Raw genomic sequence first — 22,972 nt, 5'->3', positions numbered from 1 at the left:
GAGTTAATCATTCAACTTGCCCTCTAATCTTAACGCCATTGGAAAATAGCCATCAAGCATCTTGCCCTACATCTTCCTAAAAACATATCCCTCCCTACCTTCTGATTGCTGACCATCTTATATCCAGATTTTATAAAATTAAATTTATAAAACACCCAAGCAGGAGGCAGCCTAGCTATAAAGAATACATGAGCTGAGTTTTGAAAAAAAGATGAAAGCCTCAGAACCCCCTCCCCTGTGGCTATGCTTCTCTAGCTCTTCCCCAACCCCCAAAGTAGGACAAGGGTTTTTCTGGCTAGGGGGACTCTAATGGCCTGAAGGAGGGTATTGCCAGGAGCTTAGAGTGCAAGTCCATTTTTTATTAAGACTATTAATTGGCTTTAGCTTGATAAATGTAAATCTCGGATTTTTCAGGCTGTCTGCTCTCCCGGGTACCTTTTCTTGTTGCTTCGGGTTTACCACGTTGGCACTCCGGTGGACAGCCTGCTCTGCTTCATCTTTGTCTCGGCATTTCTGCTCGTAGTTCTTCTTTGCCTTTGTAGTTATGAGCCAAAAGGGGATCAAAACAGATAAGCAGACTGTGACCCTGAGGAGCAGCCACCCCAGCCTCCCACGCCCAGGAAAGAAGAGGGCACACTGATTAGGGCTCTGATCACCACTAGACTGGGGCCACTCAGAGGACATGCTCTTTCTTATCTATCTTTGGAAGGTCTCTCCAGCCCTCTTCCAAATCATGTATGTAGTGGCAACCTGATCAAGGAAGTAACAACGCCTATTTGGCAAAAACAAAGTACATGAGCTTTAAAAATTTACTGAAACAAAAGATGGAATTTGAAATAGGCAAAATCAAACACTTATGTAACTATAGGACGTGAATATGTAATATTCATAACCCTCAGAACTTAGATGCAATCACTTGGTCCTGGTAACTATAACTATGTTTCAATATTCTAACGTGCCTCCTCATAGCATGTGGACAGTGGGGAGGGCATCAATCCCATCATTTCTGTAGCTCAAGGATAGTCATGTTCCTTCTTGATTTATAGAATTCTGTTTTAGCTAGTTTAAAAGTAGGCCGTGGTCTCTGCTGTGCTACCATTACTATCAGCAGTATGAAAACAGTTCACAAACTACAGTTAGTGAATCAAATAATTTTCTGTTTCAACTCTTGAAGCAAAGACTTAACTTGTTCAAACAAAGCAAAGCTGTGAATCAGTTGGCTAATAAATAAAAATGATACTTCCCCCCAAAAATGCTTGACTAAGAATCAAGACACCTTTGCAGAGATGGTTTGTGCTCATCAAATATCTCACGTGCTTTCCTACATTTCTCAGCATCCTCTGCAGTTCAGTTGGGGTTAACCTTTCAGTAAACAACCTTATAATTCTCTGTGCTACACACACACAGAAACAAAAGTTCATAACTTTTCTTAATTACAAGCACATAAGATATTCATGCAACAATTCTTTTCTTATGCAACAATATCTTATAGACATTTCTCTGTATCAAGCATGAAGCCTGTAGCTGAACACTTTTAAAAAAAAATTTTATTGGAGTATAGTTGATTTACAATGTTGTGTTAGTTTCTGCTGTACAGCAAAGTGAATCAGTTATACATATACATATATATCCACTCTTTTTTAGATTCTTTTCCAATATAGGTCATTACAGAGTATTGAGTAGAGTTCCCCATGCCATACAGTAAGTCCTTATTAGTTACCTATTTTATATATAGTAGTGTGTGTATGTCAATCCCAATCTTCCAATTTATCCCTCCCCTCCTCTCCCTGCTGGTAATCATAAGTTTGTTTTCAATATCTGTTAAGTCTGTTTCTGTTTTGTATATAAGTTCATTTGTGCCCTTTTTTAAGATTCCACATATAAGCAATATCATATATTTGTCTTTCTGTGTCTGACTTACTTCACTCAGTATGACAATCTCTAGGTCCATCCATGTTGCTGCAAATGGCATTATTTAGTTCTTTTTTATGGCTGAGTAATATTCCACTGTATATATGTACCACATCTTTTTTATCCATTCCTCTGTTGATGGACATTTAGGTTGTTTCCATGTCCTGGCTATTGTAAATAGTGCTACAATGAGCATTGGGGTGCACGTATCTTTTCAAATTATGGTTTTCTCCAGATACATGCCCAGGAGTGGGATTGCTGGATGATATGGTAGTTCTATTTTTAGTTTTTTAAGGAACCTCCATACTGTTCTCCACATTACAATTTACATTCCCACCAACAGTGTAGGAGGATTCCTTTTTTTCTCCACATCTTCTCCAGCATTTATTGTTTGTAGATTTTTTGATGATGGCCATTCTGACTAGTGTGAAGTGATACCTCATTGTAGTTTTGATTTGCATGTCTCTAATAATTAGTGATGTTGAGCATCTTTTCATGCGCTTTTTGGCCACCTGTATGTCTTCTTAGGAGAAATGTCTATTTAGATCTTCTGCCCATTTTGTGACTGGGTTGTTTGTTTTTTTGTTATTGAGCTGTATGAGCTGTTTGAATATTTTGGAGATTAATCCCTTGTCGGTCACTTCATGTGCAAGTATTTTCTCCCATTCTATGGGTTATCTTTTCTTTTTGTTTCTGGTTTCCTTTGCTGTGCTGTAGCTGAACAATTTTAATGGTTGTAAATATACACACATACATATATATATGCCATAATTTTCTTAACCAACTCTCTACTGGTGGACATTTACCTTATCTCCCATTTTGTAAAACATAAAAATACTCTGATTTTTATTTTGGGTAGTGTGAATTTACAGGTCGGATTCCTAGAAGTGTAATTGTTTTCACTAATTCATACTCCTATAAACACATACGTGAGGGTATATGGCCTCATGCTCTTACCAACACTAAAATAAGACAATGTTTTTAACCTTTTCTAATACTAGAGTTGAGAATGTTGGCATATGCCTTGTTTTATTTGTATTTATTTCATTACTAAGGTGATATGTCATTTCTACTTCATGTCTTTTACCTACATTTTTTTTTTGGAGCATTCTTCATTTTAATTGATTTTTAAGAGTTCAGTCTATACTAGGAACACTAACTGGTTGTAAATTATATAAGTTACTAATATTTTTCCCCATTTGATATCATGTATAAGATGATATTTTTTTCTTTTGCTCTAAAGAAGTCTTAAATTTTTTTTATACTTTTTTTTTTTGACTGCACTGGGTCTTAGTTGCTGCACACAGGATTTTTTAGTTGCAGCTTGTGAACTCTTAGTTGTGGCCTGAGAACTCTTAGTTGTGGCATGTGGGATCTAGTTCCCTGACCAGGGAAAAAACCCAGGCCCCCTTGCACTGGGAGTGCTCAGTCTTAGCCACTGGACCACCAGGGAAGTCCCAAAAAGTCTTAAATTTTAATGTCAGTTATCAATCTTTCTCTTTCTTGCATTATTTTTTTTAATATGACATATTAAGCACTTTTTCTCTGTTGTTAAATAGTCCTCATAATCATATTTTTAAAGGTTACACAATTTAATCTTTCTCCATTTTTGTCACTAAATCATTTACATTATAGTTTTCATTATAGGTAGTGAACACGGTAGTGCATTTTGTTTTTCTTATTTTGGATGATTTCCTAAAGATAAGAGTCTTAGATTCTTAGCGTAAGATTGATGGGGTATGATCACATTTATGGCTCTAAAAGCATATCGTAAAATATCTTTTTAAAAGGTTATATGGGCTCCAGAGAAGATGGAGCAGATGTACTCTTCCCTATTCCTCCACACAAGTATAACTAAAACCCCTGGACATTCTACATAAAACAAACATAAGATTCTGAAAGGTGGAGAGAAGAAGGCAGATTAGCTAATGTCCTTGATCTCAGAGAGAAACCTAGAAGTGAGTGCCCTGGGTTTTCTTTGGGCCTTATATCACAGAATGAATGCCAAAGCAGCAGACAACCAAGAAATGCCAATGGGCATAAACAAAAAAGAAAGTCTCAATGAAAACCTCCCCTCTCTAGCCAAAAGACCAGAAAAGGGGCAGCACAGCAGGACAGAAGCCTCCACATTCTACAGCAGTCAAACACCACATAAAGAAACCATGCCCCCCTCCCACCTACCACACATCCAGCAAAGGCCAAGTGGGGAGTCTAGACTTCCACCCTCACCAGGCTATAATGCGGTTCCCAACTCCCTTGCTGAGGTGGTATCAGAGAAGGACCAATAGGGGACTGGGACCTTCATTCCCACCAGGAGATAACAAAGCCCCACAAGCCCCACACACAGAGCCAGTGGAGACTCTGTGGGGAGCCTGGACTTCCACCACCCCCACCTGGCAGTAATGAGGTGCACCCCCTCCCTGCTGCAGTGGTGTCAGAGGAAGTCTAATGGGGATTCAGAACTTTAATCAACCCCCAGTAGTACCAAGGCCACACTGACCCTATGGTGTCAGTGGAGGCCAAGGTGGGGAACCTGGCCTGGAACCCCTCATAGCAGTAATGTGGTGGCACTTCACCTCAGTTGCTTGAGTGGTGTCAGAGGAAGCCAGCTAAAATAGAAGGTTTAAATAAGATCCAGAGTCTTGCAACAGAATACCTAAAATGTCCAAAATCAATTGACTATCACTTATCATACCAAGAACCAGGAGGATCTCAAACTGCATGAAAAAAGACCATCAATAGATGTCAACACCAAGGTGACAGAGATGTTACAATTATCTGACAAAGATTTTAAGGCAGCCATCATAAAAATATTCAATAAACATTTGCAAACACACTTGAAACATGAGAAAATAGATAGTCTTAGCAAAGAAAAAGAAAATCTCAGCAAAGAAACAGAAGATATAAACAAGAACCAAATGGAAATTTTAGAACTGAAAAATATACTAAATGAAAGGATGGACGTATGAATGGAAGAGACAGAAGAAAGAATTGGTGAACTGGAAGATAGTACAATAGAATTTACCTGATCTGAAAAACAGAGAGCAAATAGGCTGAAAAACAAATGAACAGGACCTCATGAACCTTTGGAACCATAACAAAAGATCTAACATTCATGTCCTTGGAATCCTAGGAGAGAAAGGTGGGCTGAAAAAGTACTTGAAGAAATAATGACTGATGAAAAGAATGAAATAATGCAATTTGCAGCAACATGGATGGACCTAGAGATTGTCATACTGAGTGAAGTAAGCCAGACAGAGAAAGAGAAATATCAGATGATATCCCTTACATGTGGAATCTAAAAAGAAATGATACAAATGAACTTATTTACAAAACAGAAACAGACTCACAGACTTAGAGAATGAACTTATGGTTACCAGGGGGGAAGGATAGTTAGGGAGTTTGGGATCGACATTAACACACTGCTATATTTAAAATGGATAACCGGGACTTCCCTGGTGCTGCAGGGGGTAAGACTCCTCGCTCCCAATGCAGGGGGCCTGGGTTCAATCCCCGGTTGGGGAACTAGATCCCACATGTGTGCTGCAACTAAGAGTCCACATGCCACAACTAAAGATCCTGCATGCTGCAATGAAGATTCCTCATGCTGCAACTAAGACCTGGCACAGCCTAAATAAATAAATAAATAAATAAATAAATATTTTTTTAAAAAATAAAATGGATAACCAACAAGGACCTACTGTACAGCACAGGGAACTCTGCTCAATGTTATGTGGCAGCCTGGATGGGAGGGGAGCTTGGGGAAGAATGGATACATGTATATGTATGGCTGAGTCCCTTTGCTGTGCACCTGAAACTATCCCAACATTGTTAATCGGCTATACTCCAATATAAAATAAAAAGTTTAAAAAAAAGAAAGAAAGAATAGCTGAAAATTTTCCAAATTTGGCAAAAGATATAAACCTACAGATTCCAGAAGCTGATCAAACCCCAAACAAGATAAAGCCAAAGAAATCCATGACAAGACACGGAGGTTAACTTCTGAGAACTAAAAAAAGAAAATATCATATCTTAAAGCAGAAATGACACCTTATCCATAAGAGAAAATCAGTTTGAATTACAGCAGCTTTCTTATCAGAAACTATGGAGGCCATGAGGAAGTGGCACAACATTTTTCAAGTACTGAAAGAAAAGAACTGTCAACACACAATCCTATACCCAGTGAAGATATCCTTTAAGAATGAAGAGGAAATCACTAAAGGAAAACTAAGAGTAGTTATCACTAGCAGACCTACCCTGAAGAATGGCTAAAGAAGTTCTCCAAGCAAAAGAAAATTATAAAAGAAGAAACCTTGGAACAGCAGAAGAAAAACACACACACCAAGCAAAAAATGAGTAAATACAATAGTCTTCCTTTCTCTTCTGAGTTTTCTAAATTACTTTTGACAGTTGAAGCAAAAATTTTAACACTGTTATGGCTCTAAACGTAGGTAGAGGAAATAGGAAAATTATATTTCAATAAGGCTTTCTCTTTAATTGTGAGAGAGTTTTCCCTAGATTGCTCAAAACATAAAAGTTCTGGGAGTAATCATATATCAACCAACACCATTTCTGCATTACACTGACATCATTCCCTATTTATCAATCGCTTTTCAGGTGCTCTGCATCAAAGAAAAAAAAAAGCAGAACAGATTGCATACGCCATCAACATTGGTGACATTTTCTTTTTTGACCAAGTTACCAGATGTGATGTCATAGTCACAGAATATCGTGATGATACTTCTGTACAAAGATGGTGTCACAGATGTTCCAGTAACAAAGTTTCATTGTTAAGAGATTCATGAAAAGCTAGTGTGAGGTCCCCAGCAACTTCTCTTAGTTCTATCTTGTTAAGCATTTTTAAAATAAATTACTTAAAGTAAAGGAGGCTTTTACTATTGGCAGATATCTTAAAACTCAATAAAAATAGGTAAGAAATCAAGATTCAAAACAGTCTTAACAGGGAAGAAGCTCAAACCCAACAAGATAAAAGACATCATAAAGTATACATGCCCTGGTCTGAAATATTTAAGTTGACTTGCTATACCTTCCCAGGTTGCCAGAAAGATAACATCATTGTATTTCTTCTGTCTGATTTCATCCTCACCTTTTCCAAGGGCTCAAATAGAAAGTCAAACCACCAAAAGCTGTTTTCTCTAAAACACTGCACTAATGTTATTTTCAGGAATATGTTGATACATAGCACAGGATATCAGAAAATGTCACCATTACAAAAAAAAAGGCAACACAGTGAGACTCACATCCATGGTTTTCTTGAATTGTAAGCCCTTTTGTTTATGGGCAGCATCCATTATAAGCTCCGTCTGTGGAGAGAGAACAGGCACTATTAATAATCAAAACCAATTGTTAACACCAGCTTATCTTGAGGGCCGAGTGTTCAACGTGGCTTATCTCAATTAGTCCTCACACAACCCAGAGGGTAGATGTGCTATTTATTATTACTCCTATTTCACAGACAAGGAGACTGCAGCACAGAAAAGCTGAACAATTTGCCCACCTTTGAACCTGGGTGGCCACCAGCCACTATTGAGAATCACTGATCATCTTAGAGTATTCTCATCAGTAAATCTGGAATCAAGGAACTTAGGTTTCAAAAAGGGATTTTAAAACTTTGTTAAAGCACCATTTATATTTTAAAAGGGGTTTTTATTCTGTAAGCCTATGTCAGCACAGTTAAAGACTCAGAAACATTCACTTCTGTGGCATCTGTCAATGGCACGTCCTTCACCAGCAAGGAGCCCAAGCAGTATGAAGGGAAGAAATGCTTGTGGGACAGCTAAAAGAAGCTGTTCCCCTACTCTTTACCCCATCTAATCCAGGAAAGGTAAGCTACTCTTCAAGTTCACTTGGGAGCAACTTCTTTGCTGTGGCTGTGATGTTAATACTTTTATTAGTCAAAATAATGGAGCTAATAATAACAATGTAGCTCTCAGACATAATAGTAGCTCCCATTTATTAAGCACTATTACGTGCTAAGCAGCTTTCATGCATCACAACAACTGTGAGTACTCATCCCCATTTTCTTGACAGTAAACTGAGATGGATTAACTCACCCAAGGTAATACTCTCAACAAGTAGCAGAGTTGGGATTTGGGCACAGCCAGACTCCTGTGCCCTTGTTCCTAATCATTATCCAAAACTATCATTATCCTTATGATAGCTCTTTAAAACCAAATGGGTATATAAAAGGCCAAGAAACGCAATAATTCAAAATGAGCTATGGCATTGCTCTTGTACAAAATTATATAATGCAAAATAATGTTGAAAAATGATATTAAAATATTTCTCTTCTGGAAAACTAAGTTTTTGTCTGTTACCATAGCACACAAACATGGATGGATTTTCAAGATATCTGGATGGAAGGTTTGGGATGGTCTCATTTCAAATATGAACTTTGTGGACCACATGAAACTCCCTTGGGGGAGCCCCAAGGGACCCTCAGGGAACAGAACAGCCATCTTCCAGCCCAGCTGAAATTGAGGGACCAGGAGGTAGCCAATGGTCCCAAGGAGGCTCCAAGGACATGGAGAACAGACAGGGCTCCAACGTGACCCGACTGGGAAAGACTCATGGGCAGCTCCCTGCCATCAAAGACAGGGAGCTGTGTGGCTCACGTGAGCATCTATGTGCCTCTGCCAGGAGGGGCAGGGTTTATTCATAATAGTAAACCCTGATTTTCCCAGGCTCCACAGAGCAGATCAATTAGCAATGTCGGTCCATCCGTGGTCCTTTCTAGTCCAAATATACACACTGCCATTCTTCCAGTTCAGCAGCCGCTATTAATTTATAGTTTATGGCCCAAGCCAGGCCTCCTTATCTCCAAGTTCTACGTAACACCTGCTTCAAGCACCTCTCGCGTGTCTACAAAGTTCTACTTCATACCATTCTTCTCTCTGCCTTCAAAGATTCCTGGCACTTGTATGTCGGCAGGATCTTAGAGAGCAGCAGTCCAGCTCTCATCTGACAGGTATGATCCCCAGTGCCCATGGGGTGATATTGCTCAAGGCCACTCAGTGACATCCAGTCCAGCTCTGTCTGCTATACCACCTTGATTTAAGTCTCCTCATGTCCATACTCACTTGTAGGGTGGCCTATTCATAGTGACCCCAGAAAGTCACGAGTTCTCTTTCAGGACTCCTTTTTTTTTTTTTTTTTGACCGCACCATGCAGCACGTGGGATCTTAGTTTCCCAACCAGGAATCGAACCCGTGTCCCCTGCAGTGGAAGTGCAGAGTCTTAACCACTGGACTGCCAGGGAAGTCCCCTCTTTCAGGACTCCTTGGGGAAGTTTTTCTTCTAGGACTCATTCTTTCTGCTTAGACCACCTCCAGTAGAAATTTGATTATGTTTTGTTATCAATAACACAAAATAGTGCAAAAACACAATCCTCTATGCTATCAAGTGGGGAGAAGCAAGAGGGAGGGGAAAAGGAAGAAGTTATTTATAAATGACCCAAGTGACCCTGCAGTAAATTACTGACAGAGCTGCTAAGTGGTCTGTTTGTCTGTCTACATACATTCGGACTGTACTCTGAAAACTGGAAGTGACAACCTGCATGACCAAAGAGGTTCCCTTTGGAGACTGCTCTCGACATAGGCAGAACATTCTGCTGTGATCGTCCCTATCTTAATATGGGCACCAAAGGAGAGAATGACTGACCACATGCTGCCTTTGTCAGGCATGACGTTCTGGGCTGGGACGGAACTCCAGCACCTAAAATGTCAAGCCTCCTGAGAGTGGCTCTGAAGATCCCTCCCTGCCTGCCAACCTCCAGGGGTGAGAGACTCCTCTCACTCTGCCCTCACCCACACTGCCTTTCACTCTGCTGGCTTTAGCTTCAAGGTCGCTGCCTCCAGAAGGCCTCCCCAGACCGATAAATTAGGTTAAGTGTCCCCGCTGCATGTTCAGCTGGCACCTTCTCTTCCCTACCTTTTAAGGCTCGTCACACTTTGTCATGATTACTGTCACGTCAGTCTCTCTAGCCATGCTCTATGCTGTGGGGGAGAGATGGTCATGGCCGCATTGGTTACCACCCTCAGAAAACAGCAGTTCTGTAAATGAGTTCACCAAAACTTCTACCAGCCATTCCATCTGCACCTCCCCCATCCCAGTTTGCTAAAAGAAACTAACTGATGGATTTCCTGGAAATGGCTTAATTTCCAAGAAGTGAGAGACCAGCGCATGCAGGGTTTGGCCAGTGAAAACGAGAAGTTAACACTCACACATTTTCTCCAAAAGTTTGCTTTTTTTAAAAAAAGGTATCAATACAGAAGTGGAACAACCCAGAGTTCATTGTGACACAAGTAATTACAAATTTATTAATGAACTTCGGACTCTGCAAAGAAAGCTCAGAAGGTGTTTTCCTGCTCTTGAGAGCACACAAAATAGGGAATTTGGATGACAGTGGTGGAATGAGCCCAGGCGCCTCTATTGCTTAAGAGAATTCACAACAGTTCTTCTAGCTGCGAGAACTTGGTCTTTGTAACCTGCTAGGAGGGGAAGTTTCAGAAGCCTTGCAAAATTAACAAAACTCTCCCTGAAATAACTAAGGCAACCGAGGGCACTTGAGAATGTGAGGAAATGACCCTCTTCTCCTCTTAGGGGAAATCATGTGTGCACAGACTCTGGTTGTCTAAGGCATTTTGCTTCTGAAAAATTGTAAATCCTTTGGAGAGGCAGGCAGGGCTGGCAATGTCAGCCAAAAAGAGTTTGACCATCCAATAGATGGGTGTAATATACATAATACTTCTGCTCTGAAAAGTACTTTAGGTCAGATGCACCCCCTCAAACCTCATACATGAAGCTTGAGTTTGTGTGAAAACACCTGACATGGTGTTCCTTAATTGTTGGTTTCTACCCTTCCTTCCTATAAGAGGCACAGCAGTAAAAATGACAATATATGTAAGGCAGTCAAGCTCTTAAGATACTGCCACCCACTCTGAATGCCAAGTGGCCACCAAGGAAGCTGGAATTAGACTCTGATTTAGAACCACAGGCAAAGTTGCTGGGATTGAAGTAGGGGTAGAGCCAGCTGTTTACTGACTACACACTGCAGACTTCCAGACAGTAAAGGGCCAAGATGAAGAAAGATGTCCAAAAAGTCCATGCAGAGCTGTCTGGAGAGACCTGGGTGGGAATGTTCGGATGCCAAATAGGGAAGAGCTTATCCCCCACGTGAAGTTCATTCCAACCCTGGAGACCAGATGTTAAAAAAAGTTCTGGGGACTTCCCTGGCGGTCCAGAGGTTAAGACTCCGTGCTTCTGGTGTGGCCAACAAATTTAATTAATTAATTAATTAAATGTAAAAGTTCTGGAAGGGCCCTATCTGGCTGCCAGGCCAACCTGAATGTACAAGTCTTTTAGGAACAAAACAGAAGGAAGTCAGAACAGTGGTCTAGTCTAAGGAACACTTTAATATAAATCTGGACTTCTTTTCTTGATGCCTATAACTTCCCAAATATTTACCAGTTTTATTAACTCTTGTTCACTCCCATCTCCTTCCATATAATTGGCCAGAATAAATCCTATCAATGAAAAAGAGCCTGTAAACATCTGCTTTGAGGCCAAAAAGACTTGAATTTCCCAGGGCCTCAGCTTCCCTATTTGTAAAATAGGGTGGTTGGACGACATTATGGTCTCCAGGGAGAACATGGGTCCCCTCCACTTCTTATCCTCCCCTTACTGCCTTGTCCAGGAGGAGGAGTGTGGTCTGAGAACCTACCACCTTGGTAGCACATGCTAGATCCTTATGAAGATAGAGGGGTTCCCCTTTCCAGTCATAGTTTTAACAGTGGCAGCAGATATAAAAAGAAGAGGAAAGCAGGCTGGATCCCCGACTCTTACAGCAATTAAAAAAGAACTGCCCTAACGTGCAAATGGGCACAGAGGCATCACCCTCTAGACTGAGTGCCCGTATGGTTCCCAGTAAATAATCTCATAGGTTAAAAGAAGAGTGTGGGTGCTTGAGGGTAGGAAATGGGTCAAGGAGTTTAATGAACAAACAAGCCTGGAATTTTCTGCTGGAAGAATGGCAACATCTTAACACATACGTAAACCCAACCTTTTTTCGCTGTAACTTTTGCTTTTCCCTGAATTCTTCCATCTTCCTGGCCTCTTCTCTTAGAGTCTGTGCAAGCTGAATGTGACTTTGTGCCACATTGTCTACTTCTGCAAAAAGAATTTAAAAAAATAAACAAGATCTACATATGTCTGAATTCAAACCAAAGAAACTATACAAAAAGTTAAAATACAAACAAAATGCTAGGGCAAGTGGTAAAGTTAACCTGCTTCACTTGGTCACCAACATTTATTGAGCCCCTCCGTGTGCCCAGCATTACCCTGGCCACCAAGACCAAGCTGGCAAACCTTTAGCTTAGCTTCCTACCACTAACTGCTACTAACCTAGTGTATGCCCAGGGCCAGGGAGAAGCTCATGGAGCTCGCATGCTAGTACACATTACTAAACCCACTACAATTTCAAATTCACTCCTATTTCTCATCACATGACTCTAAGGTTCTTTCCATCTCTAACATCTCATGAGCCCGTAAGAAATTTATCTCTGGATAGAAAGATTATTGGTGTTTTTCCCTTTATTTTCTTTGTAATAAGCATGGCTTACTTTTTTAATAGAAAAACCGAAACGCTTATCTTTCTTGTTCTAAGAAAACAAATAGAAGATGGCATTAAAGCTAGAAAGACTGACAGATCTGACCTAAGAAAAAATTTTAAACTTGTGTGTGTGTCAAATAACCTTGAACAAGGTTAGAAGGTACATGACAAACTGGAAAAAATATTTGCAATTTATGTAACAAAGAGCTTTCACAAATCAAAATAAATATATATATTCTAGTATTTTTAAAATGGTTAAAGAACATGAAATTTTAAAAAAGATTGGCCAGATAGCCAGTAAACATTTGAAAATGTATTCAGCCTTAAAACTACTGAAAAAACACAAAGCTTTAAAACCCTGAAAACTATCACTTTTTACCTTTCAGTTTGGCAAAATTTTTAAAGTGTAAAAATTCTTGGTATTGGCAAGCATGGGGGAAAACAGCACTGTTGGTGGGGAAAAAACCAGTATCACCTTTCTGGGGGAAATGTGGCATTTTGTAGAATAAAAAAATTTTAAATGTAAGAGTGAGACAGATCTGCATGAACTGAAATGGAAAGATGTCTAGAACCACTCAACTAGCTACAGAAACATGTTAAGCACATACTGTGCTACATTAAAGCCCTTAGCTTGGAAGCATGAAGAACAGAAGGACTTAAAGTCTTAAATTCTGAGTAACAGGCCCAGGGAATACTAGAACTGGACAGGACCCCTGGAAGATCAGTGCCAGGGCCTCACCCTGAGTTTCCAGTGTGAAAACCACTGCCCTAAGTAAGTCAAATGTACATCATAACGTGCAAGTGTGGACGGTTCTCCAGCTCATTTCAACTCTGAAGGGCTATTCCTCACCTTAGGAGTTGCTCTAATTTTTTTTTTTTCACCCAGTATGAGATTGCTGTTCAAATTAAAACCCACCTTTGATGACAGACACAGAGCTTGCCAAGGACAGCAAATACATTTTTAAAGAATCACTTACGTAGCTTGAAGACGTCAAGGGCCCGCTTCAGGGTGCTTAAAAAAAAAGCACATATATAATTTCAGTTCTGGAAATTGGCTGTATAACCTTATTATAATGCCATTGTATGTTTCTCCCAGCCCACATCTTAACTGATAGCCTATGGTCTGATCTTTGCCTGGGAGCTTGAGAAGACAAAAAAGATCAAGACTTCTTCAGTCCAGTTTCCCCTCTCTTACCCTTTCAGTCCCAGGCACGAGCATCATAAATGCTTCACTGCCCATCTGGGTGGAGCCAGATGCCAAAATTCTTTACGCTTCATTTCCCCCAACAATAATAGGGGAGTTATGGTCCCTTTCTCATAAGAATACCAGTCATTCTTTAAAGTATGGTAATTAGAAATATGAATACAAGCCAATAAAGGAAGGATTCAAACTGTGGCTCCTGATCACCTCCTTTTTCATCCATTCTTCAGTCATCACATACTTACTACAATAAACTATGGGCCAGACATTGCATCAGATGTTGGTGATTCAACAGTTCAAGACAGATATTTTCCCAGACTTAAGAGTCTTAACAGAGGAGACAGACATTAAACACATTGATTTAGTGTTCTATCGCTGATGAACAAACTACCACAAATTTAGCAGCTTAAAACAAGACACATTTCTTACCTCACAGTTTCTGTGGAGAAGACCATAACTCATTTTTCATACCTTCTCTCAGTCTCCCCCCTCCTCTCCCTCATAACCCATGGCTCCTCCTCCCTTCTAGCTCACCCTTGCCCATGGTTTTAGTTCACCCCCATCCTACACTTCCTTAATAAGCCTCCTTTTGAGGTGAAGTGGCCCTGGGGATTTTCTTGCTCACTGCCGCCTTCATGGAAGCATATCTCACTGGGCTCACTCCAGCCACTCAAGAAGGAATGGGACTTAGAGAAGTCATGGTCCCCCAGCCCCTAGCCACAACAGCATGGGATCATGGATCATATTCTATATGTATATATGTAGATGGCAAGTTCTACTATTTTGCAAACTAATAACCCTTGTATCTTCCAGCTGGCCCCTTCTTTTAGCTGCACCTCATTTTTCTCACTCTGTTTATTTGTCCCAAAACAAAGCGTTCTTATTTCTCCCTGCCTTTTCTCACATAAACATTCCCAGTTATTACAAACACACTGAGCAGAAAAACATAACTGCACAGTCTCCATACACTTTATCCATCTTATGATACAATTTTTCAGGGAATGCAATGCACTAGAAAAGTGTCCATATCCAAACAAATGCACAAGTGGCCCAGAAGGATGAATGAGCCCCACTGGAGAGCAGACTTAACGACTGGAATTAGTGAGAGAGAAAGATGGCTATGGCTGCAGACACAACTGGAAGTCTTCCCCATAGTGAGGTGTGGAGTTGGAAAGTGACTTAGAGATAAAGTCTGTTCAGGGTCTAAAATTTTTCTCCCACCCTAAGTGACTGCCTAAAACGCCACTAAAATAGCAGCCCCAAACTCCCTTTAGTTTGTCATCAGCTTTGTTGTCCCACACCATCACTTTATCGCCGTTTCCCATGTCCAAAACGTGGCGACAATCTGCGGATAGAATCTGAACCTTGGGGATGGTGTTCTCGCAACGTTCTTGCCCTCTTCTCCCTGGTGTTCTCCTTAACTGTGGGAAAAGAAAATATTCTGCCACCTTTTAATAAGCACTTTGGCCTTAAACCCTAACGGGGCCTATCAGAAAGCTGAAGTCTCTCAAAGTGGTCGATGAGGTGAAAAAATCCTATTTAGTCCCCGGATAAACAAAGTCGCGCACTCTCATCTAGCGCACCTTACTAAAGATCATCCTGGAGGTGACAAAAACAGAAGTACCTGAATGGCCTTTCACTTCCACCTTGGAAACACAGTCCCCAGGTCTCATATCCTGTTGCACCTTCCTCTCTGAGGAATTCTTAGAAGGAAAACTGACGGGCTTTCGTCACAGAAGAGAATGGCGCTATAGTCTCTTAATGAATTTACCAAGTTTAAGTGAAATGTGCAAGAAATATCACCTTGGATCAGACTCATTCTGCCAAATATATTTTTCAAGAAGTACTATGTGAGAGAATATGGCTATTTTCCATCACATCACCTAAAATTTTTTTGGATATCTTCCCAAATGGCTTATGCTTCTTTATGAATAAACAAGTTTTTGGATCAACTGACCCACCAATCTTCCTTGAAAGTATCTAAACCCTCCTTGAATGACAGTGAAACCTACCTAATACTATGCAGTTCTGACCTCGAACACAGAAATGTTTTACATATTCAAAAAAGAAACTAAACCAAGCAGGAAAAGAAAATAATCCTTAAAATTTAAAACAAACAAACTTAACTATATATAAAACTGTTTACATAATCACACAGAGAAAATAGTATTTTACATGACCTTAGAACACAGTGTTCTTAGTGGGACATAAGGTCAAGAAGAACTACAAAAAGAACTGCTAAGAAATGTTAAGTTTCATTCAGAAGTTTTATTGTTAGTAGCAGTATTAATATTATTTTGAAACATTTTACTATATATTGCCATATAAAGCAAATAATTCTGCTAATATTGTCAGGAACCAAGATTTTTCAGTGCAAGAGGAAATAAATATAAAATGAAAGAAGTTAAGTGAACTGTAAAGTTAAGTAGAATTGGAAATATCAATATGAACTCAGGCTTTTAAAATCTGTCCCCTGAAAGAGCCTAGAAACAGTGACATCTCTGTGACAATGACCAACACTAGAACTCAGCGTTTCATCTCTAAATATGATTAATCATGAAAGGAGAACTTGGAGAAATATTTGGAAAAATAGCTGACTCCAGGTTTAAATTCACCAAAAAACTACATTAAGAAAATATGACAAGTATGAATAATTGTTAAATCTGAGTGATGGATTCACAGCCATTCATTACGTTTGTCTTTTTACTTTTCAGTGTGTTTTAAATTTTTTCATTTAAAACATCAAAAATATATAGAATATAATCAACAAACAAATTCTCCTTGTACTAATGTCCTATGTCTGAGGGTAACAAGTTTTTAAGGTTTATGTAACTGTTAATATTTTAAATATCTCCCAATGTTTTCCTCCTCCACAATAATCCAGTACTTTGTAGTCTGGGATGAGTGAGTGTGTGTGTGTGTGTGTGTGTGTGTCTTAGGATCAAGAGAAGAGAAGGGGAAGGGCAATGTCTTGTCTGCTCCCAGTACTACCTCTGAGGGGACACAGACCTCAGGGGGTCTCTGCCGCTGTCTACAGCACAGCCAAAGCAGTGTGCATGTCAGCATGAGGTGTGATTACATCTGCAGAGATCTTCAAAGGTCTGCCTAAACAATTTCCCCCAAGTCTCCCTCAGTATGCTATGTTAGAGAAGGAATTTAGAAATTTCCATGTGAGTAGGACTGGCTACGTAATTTGTGAGGCCCACTGCAAAATGAAAATGTAGGACCCCTTGTTTATAAATCACTAAGAATTTCAAATAGTGACAGCAAAGAGCATTAAACCAATTATGAAGCCTACCTATGTGTGAGATCCTATATGACTGCCCACGAAGCCAGCCCTGTATACGAGGGAGTGTGGTCCTAAAGTAGGCACCATGTCTGGCCATCTCTGTATCCTCAGAGTATTCAATGAATGATGGAAGAATAAATAATTGTGGTAAAGAAATCTCACACTGGTGGTGAGAACTATGAAATAGTGCAAAGAGAGTCTCTTGTAGCTATCACAAACTATGGGTGTGTTTTATACACACACACACACATACACACACATATATATATATATATATATATATATATATATACATAGAAATAAAACAAGAATACCCTCTCTATTAAACTTCTAGCATAAAATTATGTATAATTCAATTCTACCTATAAAAAGTATACATAGGAAAGGTCTTCAAGGAAAATTTAGAAAATATTAATAATGGGTTATGGCTTCATAATTCATTTTAGCTTTCTTTCTATTTTTCTATATATTTCTCACAACTGGAAATAAAAAAAAAATTAAAAATTTTTTTCACCCAACACACTTCACCCTACTGGCCAGCTCTGCCTGCTGAAGTGATGGGGGCTCCTGAGTGGTATCAGCCAACCTAGAAACCAGAAAGAAATGTGGCACCTACTTGGTCTCAGACTGTCCACATGGCTTCTTCCTAGAGAGGCTGAGCAGATCTTTGCCATATTTCTCTTCAATTGATGCCCTAAAAGGAACATAAAAGAGGGTTATGAGTCCTTCTCAGGGCTGATTCTTATTTCAGACACATGGCACTTCCCTTGAAGGCAAAACTGTATCCTTGACAGTAGAAGCTCAGATAGGACACAATTCTCTAAAATGTGAAACTCCCCTCTACAGAACCGGGAAGAACTGTAAAAGAACAGTGGCCTTCATCTCTAAGGTGTTCTTCTCCAGCAAAAAGTCTCTAGCTTGAATATTAAAGCCAAACCAAGCACGGCCCCTTGACCAATACTGGCTAGCACATTACAGAATAATTTTCAAAATTATGATCCATAATTTATATAAATAATCTATATAAATCTATATAGATATAAAATATATCTTTTTTAAGTGGAGTAAAAGATATTTCCACGAAATGCTGAAATCCTAAGGCCCACCCCTCCCATCTTCTCTAAGAGTATCGTTTAACCAACCTATAGAGTTCCTCATCCATAGTCAATTCAAATACACAGCTAAACCATACCAAAGAGAGGGGAATTTCAGAATATAAACCCTGCAGTTGGCATGTCTCACAAGAACATCTGCCTGTTACTCGGTGTGGCACAGGTCTGTCTAAAGCACAAAACATCGCCCACTTCCCCCCTTCCCCTAGCCTCATGGTCCTTCGTCACCATCTCCACTTTGTGTCCCAGCCCCAGCTTTATCTAAACCATACTATCAGGTTATGGGCCTTTTAGCTCATCTACCCCACTTTCTTCAAATTAAAAAAAAAAAAAAAGTATATTATGAATACATTCTCACTGCAAAAGATTCACACAACACAAAGTCATATGGAATAAAACACAGAAAGTCCCCCTTCACGCTATCCCCCAATCCCACTCCTCTCCCCAGAGGGAGCCACTGCTAAGCCTGGTATGTACTTTTCCAGTCCTTTTTCTGCATTTACATACCTATATCTCACAAATACACAACTTTTTATGGTTACATAATTGAGATCATTCTATTATTTGCTGTTCTGTTTTTCACCTAGTAATAAATACATCGTATAGATCTTCCCTTATCAGTACATGCTAACCGCCATGTTCATGATATGGAGTTTTCCACAGTTCAGGGTCACCCTATTTGTTTTTTCACTACCGCCAAATAAAGCTACATGAACATCCTCAGACAGATATTCATGGGCATCTCTGAGAATGTTTCTCTAGGCTAGGACTTCTGAGAAAGTGGATTTACTAGATCAGAGGAATATGTGTTTTAAATTTTGGAAAACAGTGCCAAATCACCCTCCAAAAAAAGCCTTCTCAATTTATATTCCCACCAAAAGTGTGTAAGAGTCCCATTCCCAGAAACCGCCCCCCCCACACTGGATATTATAATTCCTTTTTAATTATCACCAGTCTTTAGTGACAGAGGTTAAAAAAAACTCTCATTTTAATTTGCTCTTCCTTGATTTCTAGTGTGATTATGCATTTTATATATTTATTGGACATTTGTATATATTCTTCTATGAGTTACCTACTCATATCATCCCAATTTTTTAACTGTTTTGCCTTTTTCCTATTATTCTGTAGAAGTTCTTTATTTTGAATATCAATACTTATTCTTACATGTTATAAAGTTTCTCCCACTCTCATCTGTCCTTTCTAAATAATGACCTTATCCATTTTAAAATGATACATGCTCATTATTCAAAAATAAGGAAAAAGAAAAATACATAGAAGAAAGCAACAAACTGTCCAAAATTCCACCAACTAAAATTAATTAGTATTAACACCAGGTGATGATTGTAATGGACATTCCTTTATGCGGATATGCAGGCAGGAAGGATGGACAGGCAGGCATGAGTAATTTTAAAAGAATGAGACTATATTCTACATGCTATTTAAAAATAAAGTATTAAGCCTGATTTTATTTAAATTTCACAGAAGAAAAGAAAATTGAAAGGAAGCTGAAGGAATTGCTGAATTTCAAATAATTGTTTCTTTGCCACGGGAAAAATTAATTCCTAAAATATCCTTCTAAAGCTAAAAAGGAGTTTATGAAAATAATTAAGGGGATTGAGACATTAAAATATTTTAATGACCTATTTCAGCTTTAGACAATTTCAGATGTTTGACAGCCCGCCCGTGAAAGGATGAGATGATTAGCACTATAGTACCTCCACCTCCTCCTTGATAATGTTTACATTATTTTTACTTCATTTGTGCCTATAACACACGCTGTTCTCCAATCATAATTCCCCCAGTTGTTTAGTCTTAACTATTTATTAAAATGGATGTGATGCTCACCACCAGTCCTATTACCATAGCTTTTCCATCCCTAAGATTTGTATCTTGGTTCATTTCTTCACTTTGTGATCTTCTGGCTGAATTTCATCACTTTGTGATCTTTTGCCAAAATGGCTCAGAAGGGAGGGCATCAGTATTTCCTGAGTTCTTTCATATTTGAAACCATTTACCTGTGGCCTTCATATTTGAAATTATTATTTTTTACTTTTTATTGAAGTACAGTTGTTACCAGGTTGTGTTACTTTCAGGCGTACAGAAAGTGATTCAGTTATACATATACATATATCTATATATGTTATTTTTCAGATTCTTTTCCATTACAGGCTATTACAAGATATCGAATATAGTTCCCGGTGCTATACAGTAGGTACTTGTTTATCTATTTTATATATAGTAGTGTATATCTGTTAACCTCACACACCCAGTTTATCCTCCCCCCACCTTTCTCCTTTGGTAACCATAAGGTTGTTTTCTATGTCTGTGAGTCTGTTTCTGTTTTGTAAATAAGTTTATTTTTATCTTTTCTAGATTCCACCTGTAAGTGTTATCTTAGGATATTTGTCTTTCTGTGTCTTACTTCACTTAGTATGATAATCTCTAGATTGATCCATGTTGCCACAAATGGCATTACTTCATTCTTTTCTACGACTGAGTAGTGTTCCATTGTATATATGTACCACAGGTTCTTTATCCATTCATCTGTTGATGGACATTTAGGTTGCTTCCATGTCTTGGCTATTGTAAATAGTGCTGCAATGAACCCTGGGGTGCATGTATCTTTTCAAATTAGAGTTTTCGTCTCTTCCAGATATATGCTCCAGAATGGGATTGCTGGATCATACGGTAACTCTATTTTTAGTTTTTTGAGGAACCCCCATACTGTTCTCCACAGAGGCTGCACCAATTTACATCCTTACCAACAGTGTAGGAGGGTTCCCTTTACACCACACCCTCTCCAACATTTATTATTTGTAGACTTTTTGATGATGGTGTGGGCTTTATATCTGAATGACAACCTCACTGGTGTAATGAATGTTCTTAAACTTTCCCTCAGAACTCTGCTGAACTTGTTCCATTGGCTTCTGTCATTGAAGAGAAACTCAAGGCCATCCGGATTCCCTGCTGCCCATTCCTGTTTCAAAAACTTGGTTCATTTCCTTCCTAGATACTTGAACTATTCTTTCTTTAACTAAATAACTTAACCAGGATGAATGTTAATGTTGATTCTTAAATAATCATAATCAATATTGATTACTGTGTATCAATGTTTCCTGGTTTATAGTGTGTGCCCTTCAGATCTATTTAGTTCTTCTACATTCCATGAAATTTTTCCTGGATTCTCTCTCTGAATACTTTTATTATTCCCTTTTGGTAAATTTTCTACTTGGGATCAGTTACCCAGAGTTTGGAGTGGCTTTGTCTATCTGTTCTTGAGTTTGGGGCCCTGGTTCTTTTGCTCTTTTTGACTTCATATCTTCCTTGCTCCCTCTCTCCCTTCTTCTCTCCCTCCTTTTTCTTTTGGCTGAGGTAATTTGCATGGCTGTTGCGTCATTTGGGTTCATCCTGCTCCTGGTACTGTGGGCAACCCTATCTACTTGCTCTGAAACCATGCGCGTGAATTCTCTTTTATGCCCTTCTGATCTTATACATTAACTTCCCCTCACTACCACAGCTTGAGCAAGAATCCTGTGTTTTCTTGGGCTTCTACTCTTGGATTCTATTTCTAAATTTTTGCCCACTCCTGATAATGTAAAGTGAAACACACCTGAAACTGACTCTAGTTGTAAGAAAGGATGCATTTTAACTCCCTAGAAACTATTTCTACCTTTCAGAATCTCTATTCACCATATCTATATAAAAATTATGATACCCTACAATGAACATTTATTATTTTTACACGTAAAAAGAAACTAAGGCTATTTTCTTTAAAATAAATATGTATAATGTACATGTATTTTATCCTTTCAGGATTATATCCATTAAGATTTCTTAAAAAAAAAAAGATTTCTTGATAATCTTTTGTGGTTTCTGGTAACAGAATTTACTCAATCCCTTTCTTCTAACACTAAGGCACCATGAATCTGAACTCACCACAGGTAGCACCTGATCCTCATGGAGAGTCCTAGAATCTGACAAGTACAGTCCGCCCTCCACAACCTCGGGTTCTGCAACTGCAGATTCCACATCCACAGATTCAACCAACTGGGGATGAAAAATATTTGGGGGAAAAAATTCCAGAAAGTTCCAAAAAGCAAAACTTGAATTTGCCTATGCTGGCAACTATCTGCATAGCATTTACATTGTATTAGGTACTATAAGTAACCTAGAGATGATTTAAAGTATACAGGAGGATATGCGTAGGTTATATGCAAATAGTACGCCATTTTTTTTCCATTAATTAATTTATTTTGGCTGTGCTGGGTCTTCCTTGCAACGCATGGGCTCTTCGTTGTGGCATGTGGGCTTCTCCAGTTGTGGTGCACGGGCTTCTCCAGTTGTGGTGCACAGGCTTCTCTAGCTGTGGTGTGGGAGCTCTAGAGCGCATGGGCTCAGTAGTTGCGGTGCGTGGGCTTAGTTGCGGTATGTGGGATCTTAGTTCCCTGACAAGGGATCGACCCCGGGCCCCCTGCATTGGGAGCACGGAGTCTTACCCACTGGACCACCAGGGAAGTCCAGTAAGCCATTTTATACAGGACTCGAGCATCTGTGGATCCTGGGGTTCCTGGAACCAATCCCCTATGGATACTGAAGGATGACTTAATGAGTTCCAGCAGGCACAGTGGTGTGCTCTTTGGAGAAAAGAAGGAGTTTTGATAAAGGTGAAACTACAACCTCCTCCTCATGAAATCAGGGGAACAACCACAAGATTAAGAGGGTGTTTCCTCAGCAAATGGGAAGCAGTGGAGTCCAGGGGCCTGTAGCCAATGAAGGAATCACTAGGACTTTGCAAAAATCACCCCTGAATAAGTAGGCTTTAACCTAGA

The 22,972-nt window shown here is 39.3% G+C and overlaps 1 protein-coding gene across 3 annotated transcripts in view; it reads right to left on the bottom strand.

Moving 5' to 3' along the window:
* Positions 1–22,972, bottom strand: part of PSTPIP2 (proline-serine-threonine phosphatase interacting protein 2) — a 92,221-nt gene that overhangs the window by 13,333 nt on the left and 55,916 nt on the right. For 2 of the 3 annotated variants that reach the window (XM_082353356.1, XM_082353357.1), the window contains exons 3-7: positions 17,648–17,725; positions 13,519–13,553; positions 11,993–12,099; positions 7,173–7,235; positions 436–534 (exon numbers count right to left, since the gene is read on the bottom strand). In XM_082353356.1, the coding sequence (XP_082209482.1) occupies positions 436–534; positions 7,173–7,235; positions 11,993–12,099; positions 13,519–13,553; positions 17,648–17,725 (382 nt within the window). The remainder of the gene's footprint in view (positions 1–435; positions 535–7,172; positions 7,236–11,992; positions 12,100–13,518; positions 13,554–17,647; positions 17,726–22,972) is intronic. The other variant, XM_082353358.1, reaches the window with a different exon arrangement.

The sequence above is a fragment of the Balaenoptera borealis genome (assembly GCF_965194805.1).
Source record: "Balaenoptera borealis genome assembly, chromosome: 14".
Taxonomy (NCBI): domain Eukaryota; kingdom Metazoa; phylum Chordata; class Mammalia; order Artiodactyla; family Balaenopteridae; genus Balaenoptera; species Balaenoptera borealis.
Note: the sequence above shows the minus strand (reverse complement) of the source record. Positions and strands in the feature narration are given on the sequence as shown.